Source organism: Culex quinquefasciatus, chromosome 3 (assembly GCF_015732765.1).
Source record: "Culex quinquefasciatus strain JHB chromosome 3, VPISU_Cqui_1.0_pri_paternal, whole genome shotgun sequence".
Taxonomy (NCBI): domain Eukaryota; kingdom Metazoa; phylum Arthropoda; class Insecta; order Diptera; family Culicidae; genus Culex; species Culex quinquefasciatus.
The window spans coordinates 151,345,809-151,363,609 of NC_051863.1; the positions used below are offsets into that span (position 1 = coordinate 151,345,809).

The 17,801-nt window shown below is 44.3% G+C and overlaps 1 protein-coding gene and 1 long non-coding RNA gene across 2 annotated transcripts; both read right to left on the reverse strand.

The window, feature by feature from the left end:
• Positions 1–27: 27 nt before the first annotated feature.
• Positions 28–13,288, reverse strand: LOC6038610 (general odorant-binding protein 67). The gene is made up of 3 exons (XM_001848334.2): positions 12,974–13,288; positions 12,648–12,908; positions 28–350 (listed from the first exon to the last, which is right to left on the reverse strand). Exons 1-3 carry the CDS (start codon positions 13,190–13,192, stop codon positions 174–176), a joined length of 657 nt encoding a protein of 218 aa, XP_001848386.2. The 5' UTR covers positions 13,193–13,288; the 3' UTR covers positions 28–173.
• Positions 13,289–15,434: 2,146 nt separating this feature from the next.
• Positions 15,435–16,248, reverse strand: LOC119770171. Its single transcript, XR_005278688.1, has 5 exons — positions 16,138–16,248; positions 16,031–16,072; positions 15,862–15,969; positions 15,532–15,802; positions 15,435–15,475 (listed from the first exon to the last, which is right to left on the reverse strand). It is a non-coding gene; the product is annotated as an uncharacterized LOC119770171 (long non-coding RNA).
• Between the last annotated feature and the right edge of the window lie 1,553 nt (positions 16,249–17,801).

A 17,801-nucleotide genomic window follows, 5' to 3' on the forward strand; every position in this document is an offset into this window, starting at 1 on the left:
CTAGCGGTTAAGGATTTTTACCTGTAAAGTTCTTGTATTTGTACATATTTATTTATACTGATAGATCCAGAGAGAGTAATGTTGAAGATGTTCGAAAATGCCAAGTGAAGATACAACACGAACGAATAAAAATGATGAATTGAATTTTACCCTACACGAGCGCTTGTTTTAGTCTACTGGCGAGAGTTGACCGGCTCGAAGCCATCGTTATCGTCATCGTCGTCGTCTTCATCATTGTTACGATCCCTGGTGGACACTGCATCCAGCGATTCGTACGGGCAGCCCTCCATCAGATGATTTTTGACCATATCACAGCCATCGTTGCGGATCCAGGATCGTTCCGGGCAGTTCTATAACGGTAAAAAATTGGGTTATATGAAGTACTAAAGAATTATTCATCTGCATGCATTTGAAACTCTCCACACACAAATTTTATACAACTTTAAGCATTCAGAAATTCTGTTTCAACACAAATATTTTCATATCGTCGTGAACTGTCTTGTCGCACGTCGGCTTTGAGCCAAATTGGGTTAAGAACGTCATTTTATACAGTTCTCAATACCTTGCGACCATCAAAGAGCCCTAAAAATTGATTTCAATTCTGAAATATTCAATAAAAACCGAAACAAACTTCGTGCATTGTTGTCACTTTTTATATGAAGAATGTTTCGAACTTGTCGTTCTGACTTGACACACCCTTAAAATTACTGTAAGTGCGACAACTGGCCAAAGGGAATTTAGTCAGAAGCAGTTTGACACATGTACATGTCCAACTACTGTTAGTAACCATTTTCGATTAGAGGGCTTTTGTTAATTTGATTTGGTTAACCGCGGTGGATTTTCTTGGAATAATTCGAACTGTCAAAAATCCACCAAAGCATCTACCGGTGGATACTTTTCTACCACAGATTTTTGTGCGATCAATGTGGTAGATGCCAAATTAGGTAGAACCAAATCATCCAAACTTCAGAACAATGCTCAAAATCAGTTAATCAAAACGTGTGTTTACATTGCGTGCTCTAGTTTTTGTATATTCAAGGTCAAACATTTTCTCCAAACGTCCAAAAGCAAAAATATTATAAAATAAAATAAAATGTTTTGAAAAATTTCCATTTGACAACTGCGATATTTCTGTCAGGGTTGCGAATGAGCGAGCGAGCCAGAAGTCGTGCTCGCTCATTAATGAGCATGAGGACTTAACAGGTAGCTTGTGCTCGCTCATGCTCATCGCATGCGCTCGCGCTCAATGAGCGCTCATCAGTATCGATGATCAGTCATCGATTTTAAGTTTTGTTGATGAATCTGGCACAGGCCAATTGGATTTATCGCGAAAAAGAGACATGAACTCATTTAATGTTGTCAACTTACAAATTTCAGAGTTTGATGATTAAGAAAACTAGTTTTGATTGAATTCAAGGAACGGATTTTTTAGGTCTTAAATAAGCTGTTAACAGGATGGCAATTGATTTTTTTTTTATATTAAAACATGTGTTTACTTGTGAGCACGCTCATTTCTCATTTATTTATTTGGATCGACTCCAGCATATAACTAAGATAGTTGATGTGAATTTCATCTAAGACACAGATTTGATATTAATTATGAAAAAATATTTACAACTAAATGATTGAACAAGATGAGGTGCCCGGGAATTAAAAACATGATGTAACGTTTTTCCCAGAAAACATTTGTGTGTTCCTTAAAAGTTATTTTAAAATGTTGAATATTATTTCTTTAATGTTATGATTTTACCTCAATTTAGACTGAAAATGTGGCATTATACCAGAAATGGGGTAAAATTACACATTTTCAGAGGTAAAATTACGCAATTTTCTGACAAAAAAGATATACCCCTTCCCAGGTCAAATATTACCATGATTTGATTTACCGATCCGAATTTAACACCTCAACTCTGATTCCAAAACAAGCTTCAAATCAAAAATTATGAAAAATATCTTCATCAAATGTTATGAGGATCGAGGACATCCTCGATGCTCTGCTTGAAAAAATATATCGTATACCCGTTACAGGTAAAAAACTACCGCTAAATTTGCTCAATGAGTAAAAATGAGCGCGAGCGCGAGCAATGAGCATTTTTGCTCATAAAATAAATGAGCAAACATGAGCACGAGCAAACGTGAGCTAGCCCGCGAGGCGCTCCTCCTCACGAATGAGCGAAAAATGCTAGCTCATGAGCTGATGAGCACTCAAAATCGCAACACTGATTTCTGTAGTTTCAGAAACATCGCAGTTTGAAAGTGAAGTTTTTTTCTATTTTCACGAAAATGACAAACTAAATTTGACCCGGATCAGAAAATGATGATTTGATGTTTGCATTTTTTTTCTGTATACATTTGTCGTGAAATCACGAGATTGTTTTGACGTAGACTTACGTCTTTGTCGAAGGTACTGGGGTGTCATTCCAAAAAACCTGGGCCGAAGGCCCTGGATTACTGCGTCATCCGTCAAACGCTTATATCTTCCTTCCCTCTAATCGAATCGACACGATTTATGTGCCATTCTATTCGAAAATTATTCAGCAATTTGCTATAAAACTTTCATTGTTGGCAAAATAGTTTAACTATTGAAACAATTAAATGTTTTAAAATGTTTTTGTTTAGAATTGGAAGAGGAAAGCAAATGGGTGACTAATGATGTACTGTGGTACGCGCGGCTGGTGCTACCCAGCGCAGTACTAATTCTCGCCTGTTTAGGTGGCAGTTCTGAAGTCGCTCATTCTCTCTAATTTCTAACTCTCTGTGGTCCCACTAAGAAGAGAATTAACCCTCTCAGCTAACTGCGATCGGTGGCGCGAAGTGCACCGATGCGCCATGTATGTTCCATGTAGTTTAGAGTAATTATCGTTAGATCCCAATAAAAGTCCGTTGGAAGTAGTTCGTTCCGTGTGCGAGTGGCAAATAAAAGTTTGCGTTTTAAGTAGCCCGCCGTGTTTGATTTCCTCCGGAACTCTCCAGAGTGATCCGGCCCCATCCGGTTCTGTACATTTTGGTCCTTCGAACCGGATCACTCGACCGGTGGACCAGTTCCGGAGAAATTTGTGCAGTGCAGCAGTGTTGGCCATTGCTGTGCGGAGGTGAACGACTGCGACGAGTTCAACGACCGCTGGCTGGAGTTCAACGACCCAGAGTTGACCGTCGACGAGCTGCAGTTGGCGCTGAAGAAGGTGCTGTTGGATTTGGAGGATTCGGCGGCGGTTGCAGTTTGGCGGTTGGTGTTGTTGCTGCTACGGTTGCTGTTGCTGTTGGAGTCGACGATTGGACGGACGGAACTTCGAGCTGCAGACGGATTTGCGGATTCAAAGGGAAGTACAAGTGGTCTGTGGCTTGGAGCTGATGCATGCGCTGCCAGCCATTGCAATTAAAATTGATTTTATTGTTTGAGCTGTGGTGATCCACAATTAAAGCTGAACCGATTTGAGTTGATGCGAGTTTTTATATGAGCTTGGGTTCTTGAGTGTGGTGAAAATTCTCCCTTTGATTGACGGTTCTGGGGTCCCTGGCTTAGTGGGTTGGTCTTGTTCTCTGTCATCTGTCTTCGAGAGGTCGCGCGCGTCGGGTTTTCAGGTGTCAATTGTGGTCCAAGAAGTGCATCGCGATGACTACGTTGCGGGAGTACCAGATGCAGGAGAGGCAGCTTCGTAGTACGCTGGAGATGACGAAGAAATTCGTTGATGGCTTCAAGGATGGCGAAGACGAAGCTCAGATCGACGTGCGGCTGAACATGCTGGATGATGCGTTGGCGAAGTTCTACGTCGTGCGGCGCAAGATCGACGTCCTCACTGATGTTTTCGGGGTTGATGCTGCTGGAAAGGAGAAAGCACAGGATGTAGAGGAGCACACTAAGGCGTTATGGGAGTTCGAGAACTTGTACTGTGAGTTGAAGGCGAAGTTGCTGGCAAAGCGGAAGGAGGAAGCACCCACGCAAGCGGCACCTGCTCAGGCGAAATCGACTGTTTCGCGCGTGAAGCTGCCCGAAATCAAGCTGCCGTCGTTTGGAGGAAACATCACCGAGTGGATTACTTTTCGGGATTCCTTCAAGTCGCTGATCCATAATAGTGAAAACCTATCAGATTTCGATAAGTTTACTTATCTTCAGTCTTCACTGTTTGGAGAAGCGCTTGCTGAGATCAGCACAGTGCGCGTGTCGGATACGAACTACCAGGTGGCGTGGGGCGTGCTGGAGAATCGCTACGGGAACATGAAGCTGATCCTGAAGAGCCATCTCGACGCCATCTTTGCTGTTGAGCCCGTACGAGACGAGTGCTTGAAGCGTTGAACCATCTGCTGAGCGTGGTGGACAAGAACCTGCAGATGATCAACAAGCTCGGTGAAGACTGAGGATTGGTCCATCCTGCTCGCTCACGTTGTCACTAGCAAGTTGGACGCCGCAACATTGCGCCACTGGGAGGAACACAACAAGAAGTCCGGAGTTCGTGAAGTACGAGACGCTGCTGGAGTTTCTGCGGGAACAGTGTGGAGTGCTGCAGACGATCGATTCCATGAAGAAAGCTACGAGGAACGAGCGTCGCCCGCCGAAATACGCGTCAAGTCACGCTGCGTCTGCTGAGCCAAGCGGATGTTACTTTTGCAACGGACCACAACACAACGTGTTCCAGTGTTTTGCGGTCAAGAAGATGAGCTGTGCAGAGCGTGTCGCGGTTGCCAGGAGGAATATGCTGTGTTTCAACTGTTTGCAGCCTGGTCACGTAGTGGAAAAGTGTACGCGAGGATTCTGTTCGATGTGCAAGCGGAAACATCACACGCTTCTTCACGAGAACTTTGGCCAAAGGTCGAACGCTGCCGCTGCAGGCCCGAACGCGTCGCGACCTCATTCAGGGAACACACCATCCACACTACCCACAACAGAAGACACAAAGCCAAACCCGTCACACACCCACTCAATCTACACAAAACCCTACACAGACACCAGTCTCGCAAAGCTCACAACCACAAAGCTCACAGCTCGCCACAGGCCACACAGCAGCGTGCAACCTGTCGTCGTCCCTTGTTCCAAGTCGTACGGAGGAGGTTCGAGAAGTGTTGCTGTCCACGGCTGTTGTACGGATTTGCGATTCGCGAGGTCACACACTGTTCGCTCGAGCACTGCTTGACAGTGGCTCCCAGCGAAACCTGATGACCAAGGAGTTCGCGCGCAAGCTGAAATGCAAGCCGCAGTCCGACTACCTGCGGTTGAAAGGAATCGGCGTTGCAGAATCCACTTCCACCTTTGCGGTGACCGCTACTGTTTGCGCTCGTTCTTCGACGATTTCGGAGTTCGCAGCATCGATGAGGTTCCATGTTTTGGCGAAGGTCACGGCGAATCTGCCGTTCAACAACATCGATGCCGAGCAGCTGAGCATTCCAGAGGACGTGAAGCTGGCGGATCCGCACTTCTACCGTCCTGGACCTGTGGACATGATCATTGGAGCAGAGCATTACTATGACCTGTTGTCCGATGGTAAGATGAAGCTTGGAGAAGCAAGCCCGACGATCCAGAACACCGAGCTCGGCTGGGTGGTGTCTGGCGTTGTCAACGGAGTAGCGGCGAAGCTGCCACGAGTCGTAGCGAACCAGAACTCAGCAGAAGCAGAAGCATTGGCGGAGATCAACGATTTACTGGCCAAGTTCTGGGAGTTGGAGTCGTGCCAGACGCCGAGTACACATTCGCTCGAGGAGAGCGCCTGCGAGGACCTGTTCAGGGCGAACACCGTGCGCGACGAGACCGGTCGGTTCGTCGTCAGACTGCCGAAGAAGCAGACGATCCTGCAGAGTCTAGGCGAGTCGAGATCGATCGCGATGAAGCGGTTCTACGGGCTGGAAAGGCGGCTCACCGCTAATCCAGAACTGATGAAGCAGTATTCTGACTTCATTCACGAGTACCTGGAGATGAGACACATGGAGGAGGTGAAAGAAGACACGGAGGAGAAACAAGCGTATTATTTACCTCACCATGCTGTGCTGAGACCAGATAGTACGACCACCAAGCTGAGGGTAGTATTTGACGCCTCATGTGCCACGTCGTCTGGAGTCTCGCTGAACGATGCTTTGATGGTAGGACCGGTGGTCCAGGATGATTTGCTGACCATCATTCTTCGCTTTCGTTTGCGGAAGATCGCCGTCGTCGCAGACGTCGCAAAAATGTACCGCATGGTGAACGTTCACCCAGATGACCAGGATCTGCAGCGGATCTTGTGGAGGGACTCGCCGAGCGAGCCTGTGCGAACCTTCAAGCTCACTACGGTGACGTACGGAACGGCGTCGGCGCCCTACCTGGCCACGAAATGCTTGCGCACGGTCGGAGAAGAGGTGGAAACCACACATCCGCTGGCGGCGAAGACCATCAAGCATGACTTTTATGTCGACGATATGCTCTCGGGAGCCGACTCGATCGAGGAAGCGCAGAAGCTGGTTGGAGAGACCAGCGAGCGGCTGATGGCGGCCGGGTTCCTGCTCAGGAAGTGGCGAAGCAGCGACAACGCCGTGCTGGAAGCCATCCCCGAGGAGCTGCGAGACGAAGGAGGTGCGAAAGAGTTGGATTCGTCGACTGCCGCTGTGAAGACACTGGGTCTGCTGTGGGACTCGAGCAGCGATGAGTTCAAGTTCAAAACGCCGACGTGGAATGCCGCTACGGTATTCACGAAACAAACGGTGCTGTCAGACACAGCACGCATTTTCGATCCCGTTGGACTGGTCGGACCAGTTGTTGTGATCGCCAAGATCTTCCTCCAGAAGCTGTGGAAGAAAGGAGTCGATTGGAAAGAGCCGTTGCCAGAAAATCTTGTGCACATTTGGGAGGAGTTTCGACGAAACATGATGAGCTTTGACAACATCGCTGTGCCACGTTGGGTCGGTTTTAGCCTGCAGTGTGTCAAGCTTGAGCTGCACGGATTTTGCGATGCGTCGCTTGAGGCGTACGGAGCGTGTTTTTACACGCGCAGCACCTGGAGCAACGGTGTGTGTCGGTCAACCTGCTGACGTCGAAGACTAAGGTGGCGCCGATGACCGACTTGAAGCGACGAACCAAGGAGGAGACGATCCCGCGACTGGAGTGCTCGTCAGGACTGCTGATGTGTCACTTGCTGCAGAAGATACGCCCTCTGTTTCGGTCGACATCGAGATCCATCTGTGGACGGATTCGATGGTCGTAATGAGTTGGCTGGCGTCCGCACCATCTCGCTGGAATCCATTTGTGGCAAACCGCGTGTCGGAGATGCAGCACCTGAGCAAAGGTTGTGTCTGGCACCACGTACCCGGTGTGGAAAACCCGGCGGATCTGCTGTCTCGAGGCATGATCCCAGCATTGCTCGCGTACGCATCGCTGTGGTGGATTGGACCCACATGGCTGTGCTTAAGTCCAGACAAGTGGCCGCAGACGAAATCCCACGCAGGAGGAGTTGGAGGCTGCACTGCTGGAGCAGAGAGCGTCGTACGCTTGCACTGTCCAGATTCTTCAGCCGGAGCAGCTGTTCACGCGATATTCGTCGTTGTTTGAGCTGATTCGAGTCACCGCACTCTGCCGCAGATTCGCTCACAACGCTCGACCTGCCAACCGTGAGTGCCGAAAGAGCGGGTACATCACGCACGCCGAGCACGAAGCGGCACTGCTGGATCTGGTGAAGCTGGCGCAGAAGGAATGCTTCCCGCATGAGCTCGCAGATCTGGAAAAGAAGGGAGAAGTTAACGAGACTTCGAAGTTGAACGCGCTCAATCCTAGGCTCGTGGAGGGCGTAATACTGGTTGGCGGCCGGCTACGAAACGCTGCAGTTTCAGCTGGGAGGAAGCATCCGATGATTTTGGACAACCACCATCCGCTAACTAAACTAATTCTACAGCACTACCACCACAAGTACTTCCACGCTGGACTGCAGCTGCTGATTTCTAGTGTGCGCGAGCGGTTCTGGCCGCTGAGCGTCCGGCGCGCAGCGAGGCAAGTCATCTTCGAGTGTGTACCGTGTTTCCGAAACAAGCCCAAGGTGCAAGATCAGCTCATGGCCGATCTACCCCAAGAACGCGTAAATCCAGCTCCACCGTTCCTGAAAACGGGTGTGGATTACTGCGGACCGTTTCAGCTGTCGTACCCCGGTCGGAAGGCGAGACCTGTCCGATGCTTTGTAGCTGTGTTCGTGTGCTTGGTCACGAAGGCAGTACATCTCGAGGTTGTGACCGACCTCACCACACAAGCATTCCTGGCGGCGCTGAAGCGATTCACCGCGCGGCGAGGAAAGCCGCAGCTGATCATGTGCGACAACGCGAAGACGTTCGTGGGAGCGAAGAGAGAACTGGACGACCTGGCGAAGCTGTTCTGCGATCAACAGTTCCACGAAGCGGTGGTGAGAGATGCGGCGAAGGAGAGCATCGAATTCAAATTCATTCCGCCAAGATCCCCAAACTTCGGTGGATTGTGGGAAGCAGCGGTGAAGTCGTTCAAGACGCACTTCAAGAAGACGATTGGCTTGCGAGTGTTGCAGCACGACGAGTTCGTGACTGTGTTGGTGCAGATCGAAGCATGCCTGAACTCTCGCCCCCCTGACACCCCTCAGCAGTGACCCGAACGATCTCGACGTCCTCACCCCTGGTCACTTTCTGGTCCAAAGACCACTGGCAGCGGTGGCAGAACCAGACCTGGCGGAAGTCCCAGAGAACAGGCTGTCAGCGTGGCAGAGAACGCAGGACTTTGTGCAGCAGATCTGGCGGAAGTGGTCGACGCAGTACCTGTCGGACCTCCACAACCGAACGCGATGGACGAGACAGCGCAACAACCTGTCCTGCGGAATGATGGTGCTGCTGAAAGAGGAGAACCTGCCGCCACAGATGTGGCACCTAGGGCGAGTGACCGACATTCGCACTGGGAGCGATGGTAACGTGCGCGTTGCGGTCGTCAGAACGAAGGACGGAGTCTACGAGAGAGGAATCTCCAAGATCTGCATCCTTCCTATAGCAGACAATTTCCAAAACACACAAAAGGAGAACTAAACATTCTCCATCGAGGTGCTTTACGCGCCTGCGGGGGTGCAGATGTGCACTCCCGCACACCAGTTAAGTTAATGTATTGTAATTCTTGAGCAAAAAGTAATCCTATTTCTTTTCTGCCAGCGTTGATGTCCATGTTCCCCTGCACCTGTTCGCTGTTGTCCCACTCGCTCTAAGGTCCGTATCTCTCCAACAAACCGTCAATCAAGGGTCCCATCACCAACCGCATCTACCCGCTGGACGCATTCCAGGGGATTGGTCTAGTCGCACTAGACTCGGCGCGAACGCGCCCGGAGACCGGTGGTCTCCACGCAAAGCAAACAGTAATGCTCTTCTGTTTTATACCGCCAGAAAAATCGCTTCGTGCCCATGGGGGCACGCGCAAAGCCACGATCAACTCAGCAACCGAAAACTGCAGTAATTCGGCCGCTGGAGTCACCCTGCACCGGTCGTCGTACAGCTTGGCCAGCTTTCTCGACGATCAACGCAGTTCGAAGCATCGCACAAGTCGCACACACCGTACGTCGCACGTACGCCGCTCATCCACCCACACTGTCCGCGCCAGTAGCATCGGTGCCGGAGGCACCGCGGAGGCCACGGTGGCCTCCGCTCCAGGCGAGTCTTTTTTTGTCCCTGTTTTTCTCTTTAAAAAGCCGCCCATGTTCGTTCACAGAGAATCATCCGTCGTCGAGGACGACCATCCGAGGATCGAGAACGAGATTGCCGCCGTCAGAGACGCCCCACGGCAAGCAGCAGCCCTAAAATGCAGCGAGAGACGATTAAAAAGCTACAACTGACCTGCGAATGAAGAAATCGATCGACAGCAGCAGACACACCACGAGCAGCAGCAGCAGAGCCAGATCGTCATCAGCTGATCGGCGAACAATGAGGATGCACCTATTGTGCCGAAAAATGATGCACCGCGATCGAGAGTGAAAGTGATTTTGCTATATTTGCTCCATGTATATTTGTTTACGTTTAGTTTTTGTAAGTAGTTGTTAGGTGTGTTAGATGTTAGGTGTAGTAATGTCATGGTCAGTAGGTTGGGTTTGAAAGGTCTTTCAAGGCGGCCGGGATGTTTAGAATTGGAAGAGGAAGCAAATGGGTGATGTACTGTGGTACGCGCGGCTGGTGCTACCCAGCGCAGTACTAATTCTCGCCTGTTTAGGTGGCAGTTCTGAAGTCGCTCATTCTCTCTAATTTCTAACTCTCTGTGGTCCCACTAAGAGAATTAACCCTCTCAGCTAACTGCGATCGGTGGCGCGAAGTGCACCGATGCGCCATGTATGTTCCATGTAGTTTAGAGTAATTATCGTTAGATCCCAATAAAAGTCCGTTGGAAGTAGTTCGTTCCGTGTGCGAGTGGCAAATAAAAGTTTGCGTTTTAAGTAGCCCGCCGTGTTTGATTTCCTCCGGAACTCTCCAGAGTGATCCGGCCCCATCCGGTTCTGTACAGTTTTCAAAATGCAGAGATTTTGCAAGCAAAATGAGCGCTTCCCACTCACGGACGGGAATGTCAAGTACCTATTTTGAGGGGAAAATCATCCGAGCAACGCGACCGAGTGTCGGTCGCGAAAAAGGAGGGGAAGTAGCGGGCCGAAATCATACATAAGAACGCGCGCCAGAGCCCATTCCATCATTCACGTCTCAGACGTCGGACCGGCAGCAGCAGCAGCAGCAGGAAAGCTCAGCCCAGAACAGCAGCAGCAGGAGAGAGACCAGAGCAGCAGCAGCAGGAGAGAGGACCAGAACTGGAAAAGTGCGCATCGCCTTCTCGTCGTCACCGTCAGCCAGTTGCCTCTCGATGGCAGGACCGTTAGGATCTTTCGTGGTTGCTGTGGTTCGAATGCTAATCCCCATCCTCGTCCACCCGGGACGAGGCATCAACTAAGATGAGGCGCGCGCCTGCTGCGCTTCAAAAAGCCTCTCGTGGGTCAAACCTTGGTTGTTAAACAATCGGGACATCAACTAGCTCGTCGCATTCGCGGCGAGCGCTACGTCTCATCAAATTCTAGTGTTGAAAGAATTTGCCCTCGTCCCACCCGGGACGAGGCAGCAACTAATTTGAATTTAAATTTCAGGAACAAATTTTGGTCTTCGGGGGCGACGGATTGCACAGCTTTCTGAGGCTGCTCTCGCCCCCAACCCCTATGCCCCCTCTCCCCCTCCCCCATTCGGCTCGCTAAAATTCCTTCGTCTCTTTCTTTCCTCTCTTTGCCGTTCGTTCGTCTTCTTCGACGGCCACTACGATCTTGAGCAGTTAAGTAGGAACATGATCCAATTTTACTCGAGGCTGATTCGTTTGGGGATATTTGTGCCACAAAAAGTTTCAGAAAATGGGATTCAAACATTGTTTGTTGTTGTGTATATTTCGCCAAGTGCAACATACAAACAGAAATTTCTTTTTCTTGATCCGGAATTTGTTCACAGTATGCAAAAAGCAGGACATCCGGATTGTGTCTAGGGATTTTAACATTATTATCCTCAAACCGGAAAATTTGAAATTTGTTGATTTTATGAAAGAGTACCTCAAGCTTGATCTTGCTTTCCGATCCTTTACAGACAACGACATTTGGGCACTGACCTTGTTTTGGTAGAAATGTTGTAACACAGTCACGAAGAGTATGTTTCATTTAGTTATCATCGGCCGATTTTGACTTTGGTTGATACACCAGCCTAATCTAAATTTCGCACCACAATCATTTGCAAATACACGCTTTCCTAAACAACTTTGTCGGTTTCGCATCCATCAACAACGCCAGCACCAGCATCCACCGCCTCACCCATCTGGACCTTGTCTCCCGGCTGCAGCTGACGCCAAGATCGAGCCTGATGCCAAGACCAGCCTTGCGACCAACGCCACCATCCAACTCTAATCGGTCCTTTAAGGGCCACCAATTTCTCACGAAAGAGTTCTTCTTGTTCATCATTCCACAAACACTACATACAATTTTGAAAGAAAACCACTCCGAAATAACGCCTTAGCTGAATTCCATCTCCCATTCATGATCATATTCCGTAAATCTATTTAAAGAATATAGCTAATTCTTCAAATTAATATATGGAAAACCCACATGTCCACATATCTAAATTTTACGTAAGTCTACGCCATTCCGGTTATGTCTGTGACATAACTACTTTGACTTTTTTTTTCGAATTCGCTCTCAAAGTATTTTTTTTGTCAAATAATGTGATTTTCATATTTTTTATTTATTTTAATTTAGGCCGTTGCAAACATTTTTCAAAGTTTATATCGCACCCCTTCTAAGTCGGCTTGAATAATCTGGGGGCAAACAAAATATTTTTTAAAAAAACTTCAATATTTTAATGAAAATTAAAGTTTAATCAACCGAAAACCAGTTAAAATGCATTTTCCTGAGTTTATAAGCATGTTTGGACTCCTTTAAAAACAATTTAAAATTTCATGAAGTACCAATGTACAGTCCCACGAAAAGTTTTTTTTCGCGAAAAAAAATCCGTCAATACATCGATATTTGAAAACGAATCATTGGAACTGGACGCGTGTAAAACTGTTTTCATTCAAATATTGAAACCTAGGCTTGTAATTTCAATTTTTTATAAGAGTAAGTCCTTATCCAATTCAAATCAACACAACCAAAACATTAGACAAATGCTATCATTCCGTCTCCAATACTTACCAGAAACATCTGAGCGTACAGGCAATCCTCAAAAACGACAGCCGCCTTTTCACACTGCTCCTGCTCTCGGTGTTCCTGGGCATGCTGGCCAACCATCCGGGTGATCTTTTCCTTGCAAAGTTTCAACGACTTGGAAATCGTCTGCCGCCACTGCTGATCGCTTCCGGCTTTCAAGTTGGTCGGCTTGAACAACCGCACGATCTCCACTCGATTGTTCACCATTGTTATGTTGATTTTGAACACCCCACAAGTTACGCTGCACTAAAGTTAAAATCATTGTTCTTAAATCAAATCCAACAAAAAAGGTTCATGTTCTAAACACTTACCGAATCGAAATCGTTCCGATAGGTTTCCGTTTCGGACGTGGCATAGCGGCACGGTTTCAGCATGTACCGGTTGACCCACATGGGCCGCGTGCAGCACTCGTTCGGATCGGGCATATCCTGGTGCTCGAAGCAGGACTCGTCCCCGGACTGGCCGCGGAACTGACCTAGGACGAGCGTGGTGGTCAGCGTGAAGCAGTATAGTGCTAGTTTAAGCACCATGGTTGATTAATTAGCTGCGTCCGACTCGGTCTGATGTGGCGTATTAACTTAGTTTTTATGGGCCAGTGGGTTGATGATTTATAGGGAAAAAAGTTTCGAATAGTTGACTGGAGTGACTTTTCCTATCAGATTGAATAATTATAGACTATAAAACATGCGGAATAGAACATGCAGTGATTCAACGATTGTGCAATAGATAAAGGGTTAGCAGGCTAGGGTGGTTCAAATTTGAAATACTATTGTATTGTAAAATTGTATTGTTTTTTTTGTACATGGTATGTAAAAATATATGCAAAAAAATATTTAATTTAAATTGATTCATATTCGAAATAAATGTTCAAAACTCATGTATCTTACAGTCCGAGAAAAGTCAATTTCGATCACCCTAATGCTGGTTGATGTTATGTTATCTTATCAATAGTGGAAATTTACAAAACATTTTATAATTCCACCATTTAAGTGTTTCTTTATGTGCTTAAGTACAACAGGAAACGTAAATTACAAATGTTTACGAAATTGTTCGTTTTTGCACTACGCAGTTCGGTATTATGGCATGGTATGTAGTTCGGTATTATCATTCCTTCCCCAAATCAGAGTTACACCATATTGAGAAATTCTTCGGCAACTCACACAGCAATTGCCCCGACCCTTTTTGATATGCGCGAAACTTTGTAAAATCGCGATAACGTGATGATAACAAGCAAACCCTTATGTTTATACAACTACATTTTGTAGAACATTGTTAGACTCTAAAAACAAACCCAGCAAAATTAATACAAACACAAATTTTACTGATTTTTTATTTTAAATGAAAAATGACCCTCCTGGGTAAATACAGATTCGAAAAGTACATTAAATTTCCCTTAAAATGGCATGTTCCATAAAAATTACAATTGGATAACGAAAATGGCAGAGTTTTTAAACTTTTAGAATTTTTTAAATAAAAAAAAGTTTTTCGGAATTTTGAGTACAACAAATCTATCAAAAATCCATCTACATCATTGAAAAACATGTATTTTTTCGCATGTTCAAAAGTTGAAGGCGTACCACCCCTCCGTCACGAGATATCGAAAAACCTCAGATTCGTAATCAGGGACAAAAGTTACACCTTGGGACAAAGTGTGACTGCTGTGTGAGTTGGCGGAGATTGAGCCAAAAAATAATCTTGAGAAAAATTTTAACAGTTGGAAAATAATCTAAAAATAAACTGAAATCCAATTAATGTCACCCCGGTTTACGGTACCCTATTAAGATTTTATAAAAACGTTGGACATAAAATTAATTTGTTTACTTTATTAAAAATTATGTTTTGATATTCAAAATTAAATATATCAAAATGTTAACCATGTAAAATTAATTTAAGTAAAATTATATATTTTTTTAATGGAGATACCATCCTCATAATGGTGATCAGAAACCCGTACTTAAACTTTGATAGTTCAATATAGATCACACAAATGTCTCTTTCTAGGGAGAATTACACTAAAGTTGATCATTTAAAAATAACAATAAAAAAAGATGGAATGCAACAATTATGTTTATTTTTTGTTATTTGTCCATAGTGACATTTTTTTTTGAAAACTTCGGATAATGAAACCTGGACTGTGTATTAACCAAATAGGGGAACTATACCCTTTTTTAGCTAATTTCTATTATCGGCCTATTAGCACTTTTATCATGAATTACAGCTTTCATAAAGTGTTTTTGACTGTTCCAAAGTAATAAATAGCTCAAATAAATGTGAGCAAGCAACTCTTCATTGTTGATACATCTGAAAATGTTGATTTAATAGCGGAAACGGCAAAAGTGATGAGAATCGGTCGAACGGCTTAGAGTAATTTAAATGGGTATATTTCCCCTGACTTCACCTTTTTTTTAAGTCGGAATGTTTTTTTTATATTATCCTTAATATTTTAAATCTGGATTTTTTTATTTTCAATCTACAAGAACAATTTAATTGATATTATATCATGGTATCGATAAAATTGCTGCTGTGCCATGTGTGGATGAATCATAGGTAAACTCATGTCTGATTGGTATCTCTGTAGGTTAATTTTGCTCAACAAATGAAACAACAAGTGGAACAATTAATGTTGTTTCGAAAGGAATCGAAAAAAAAACAATTGTAAAAATACTTTTTTTTTCAGTGAATAGTTAATCACATAATTAATTTTATTCAAATATGTATTTGCTTTCAGCTAGCTTTTTGCTTAGATTATTCTGGCTTACCCTTGCCTTTTTTGGGTTCACATTCACCACTTCTGATTTTGTTGCACAGGTCGGCTGCAAAAAAAACACCATTGAGAACATCACAATTGATTAGTTGACTCAAAACTCACAATCGTTCCAGTGCTCGGCTGGACAATATTCGATAAACTTCTTGCTAGACACATGTTCATGAAACTAGACGACGGATTGCAGCTCTCCTTTTTCCACCGTCGCCATATTTGGCCTTCAGTCCATCATATTTAGCAATTCTTCGATCATTTTTGTGCTCGTTTGTTTCCATTCGCCCTCGAATCCTTCAACTTTTGCAAGCATCTTTTCCTTGGAAACTTCACCGTCATCTTCCAGAACTTGGTACCGTTTGAAAAAGCACTCAAGTGAACACTGAAAGTTGAAAAAATGTAGTTTTTTCGAAGAACTTTGAAATTTGCCTAGGACATTACAGCAAACATTTCGCGTTTTTCTTTGTCTTTGTTTTCTTCAAAGCATTCTTTGAGCCCTTCAGTATTTAAGTATGTTGGAGCCGAGCAACAGTCTTGAATTTCATTTTTCTAAACAGAAATAAACTATGATCAATAAACTGTTGAGAATTGGGAAAAATGAAATTAATACTTTATCAAATACTTCCTTGCAGCTGATTGCATGAGCCATGTGCTGTGAACGTTTAATATTTTTTAAGAGTTTTCATTAAGTTAAACTTAATTTGCCAAAATTCTTACCAAAATTGAACAAATTATCGCCAAAGATGCAACTACAGTTAACTGAGTTACAAAATACATAGTCGCGAATGAAGAATAATTTTCAGGCCACAACTAAAGATTTCTATTGTACTTTTTACATGGCAAACGTATTTTATACCGAGCAGAAATATTGAAAATGAAACGAGCTCATCAATTTGCAATTTCACAGAGTCACAAAAGGTGATTTACCTGCGTCTACTAACCGGATGCATTTAATCACGATACAAAGTGTAGGTGCGAAAAAGCGGCCTGGAGTGATCAATGCTATTGATAAACGTGTCTCTTTAGTTCGGAGCACTGTCGTTTGTTAGTAACTGCCGATGCAATATTCACATCATTTATGAATGACCCCTTTGGGAATCCCATTCGGGTTGTTGAGTAGTGCACATGAGTGATCCATTAGATTTTCACAATTGGCTGTTTTCATCACTACGAATGTCTTTGATGGACTTTATCTATGATGCATCAGGTTACTGAGACCCTAACGAATTGAGGACCCTCAATTTTTCCATTGATGACATCTCGACATCTAAATATTGGTAGTCTTTTTTAAATTGAGCAATTCTACGAAATCGGTATTTTTTTTAATTTTAATTTTAAAAATCATAATAGTCAAAAGGGCGTAATATTGAATATTTGGCCCTTTTGAAAAATTTTTCTTGATTTAAAAATATTGAAAATATCGTAAAATTTCAAGAATATTTCATGTTTTAACATTGTAAATCGGACCATTTGTTGCTGAGATATCGACTTTAAAAAATGGTGAGTTGTTTGGGTATAAGACTTAGAAAACCTCAGTTTTCCTGTTTTTAAACCTTTGCATGGCAACATATCACCAATTTGGGGTCGTATCAACAATGTTCAAAAAAGCAAAATAAAGAGAATTTTTTCAGCTTTTCAAACATATTTTTTTCAAAAGGGGGCAAACATGAACACTAATTTTGAAAAATGAATAAATGTGACTATTTTCAAAAAAAATAAAAAAATACCTAAAAGTGACTATAACTTGAAAAAGGTGCATTTTATCAAAATGTCACAAAAGTACTTTTTGATTGCAAATACGATTTTATATCGAAAAATGAAGTTGAAAATTGTTTGCTATTAATAATTCGAATATTTGAAAAAAAAAGTTGGCATTTAATTTCCTCTAAAACCTATCAAAACATAGAAAAAAAAATAAAATAGTGTTTTTCTGCAAATCAAGTTTTAGTGACAAATAGTAAAATAAAAATCATCTTTTTTTTACCTTCTATCATTTTTTCCTGGTTTGGTCCTTACACATGCCTAAAATTTTGCCAAAGACCAAATCGATCGAAAAATTCCTTCAAATGTTACAGATTTTTGAATTATCATGTATATCATTTTTGTATGGACAGCTGCCAAATTTGTTTGGAAAATTGTAAAAGATATTCCAGCACTAGCGTGTGCAGCTTCTTGAGGAAGGTGGGCAGTAATATGGACTTTTTTTTAAATAACGTCTTTTATGGACGCTCCCTGGCCAAATTTGGAAAATTTGAAGCTGGTGGGGCATCTGCCCCATGTTGCCCCACCCTGTGCACGCTAGTGTATTCCAGACTCTCATGGAAGACGCATTTGGCAGGAACAATGTAACCCTCTTTTAAAACACGGACCCACAAAACCTG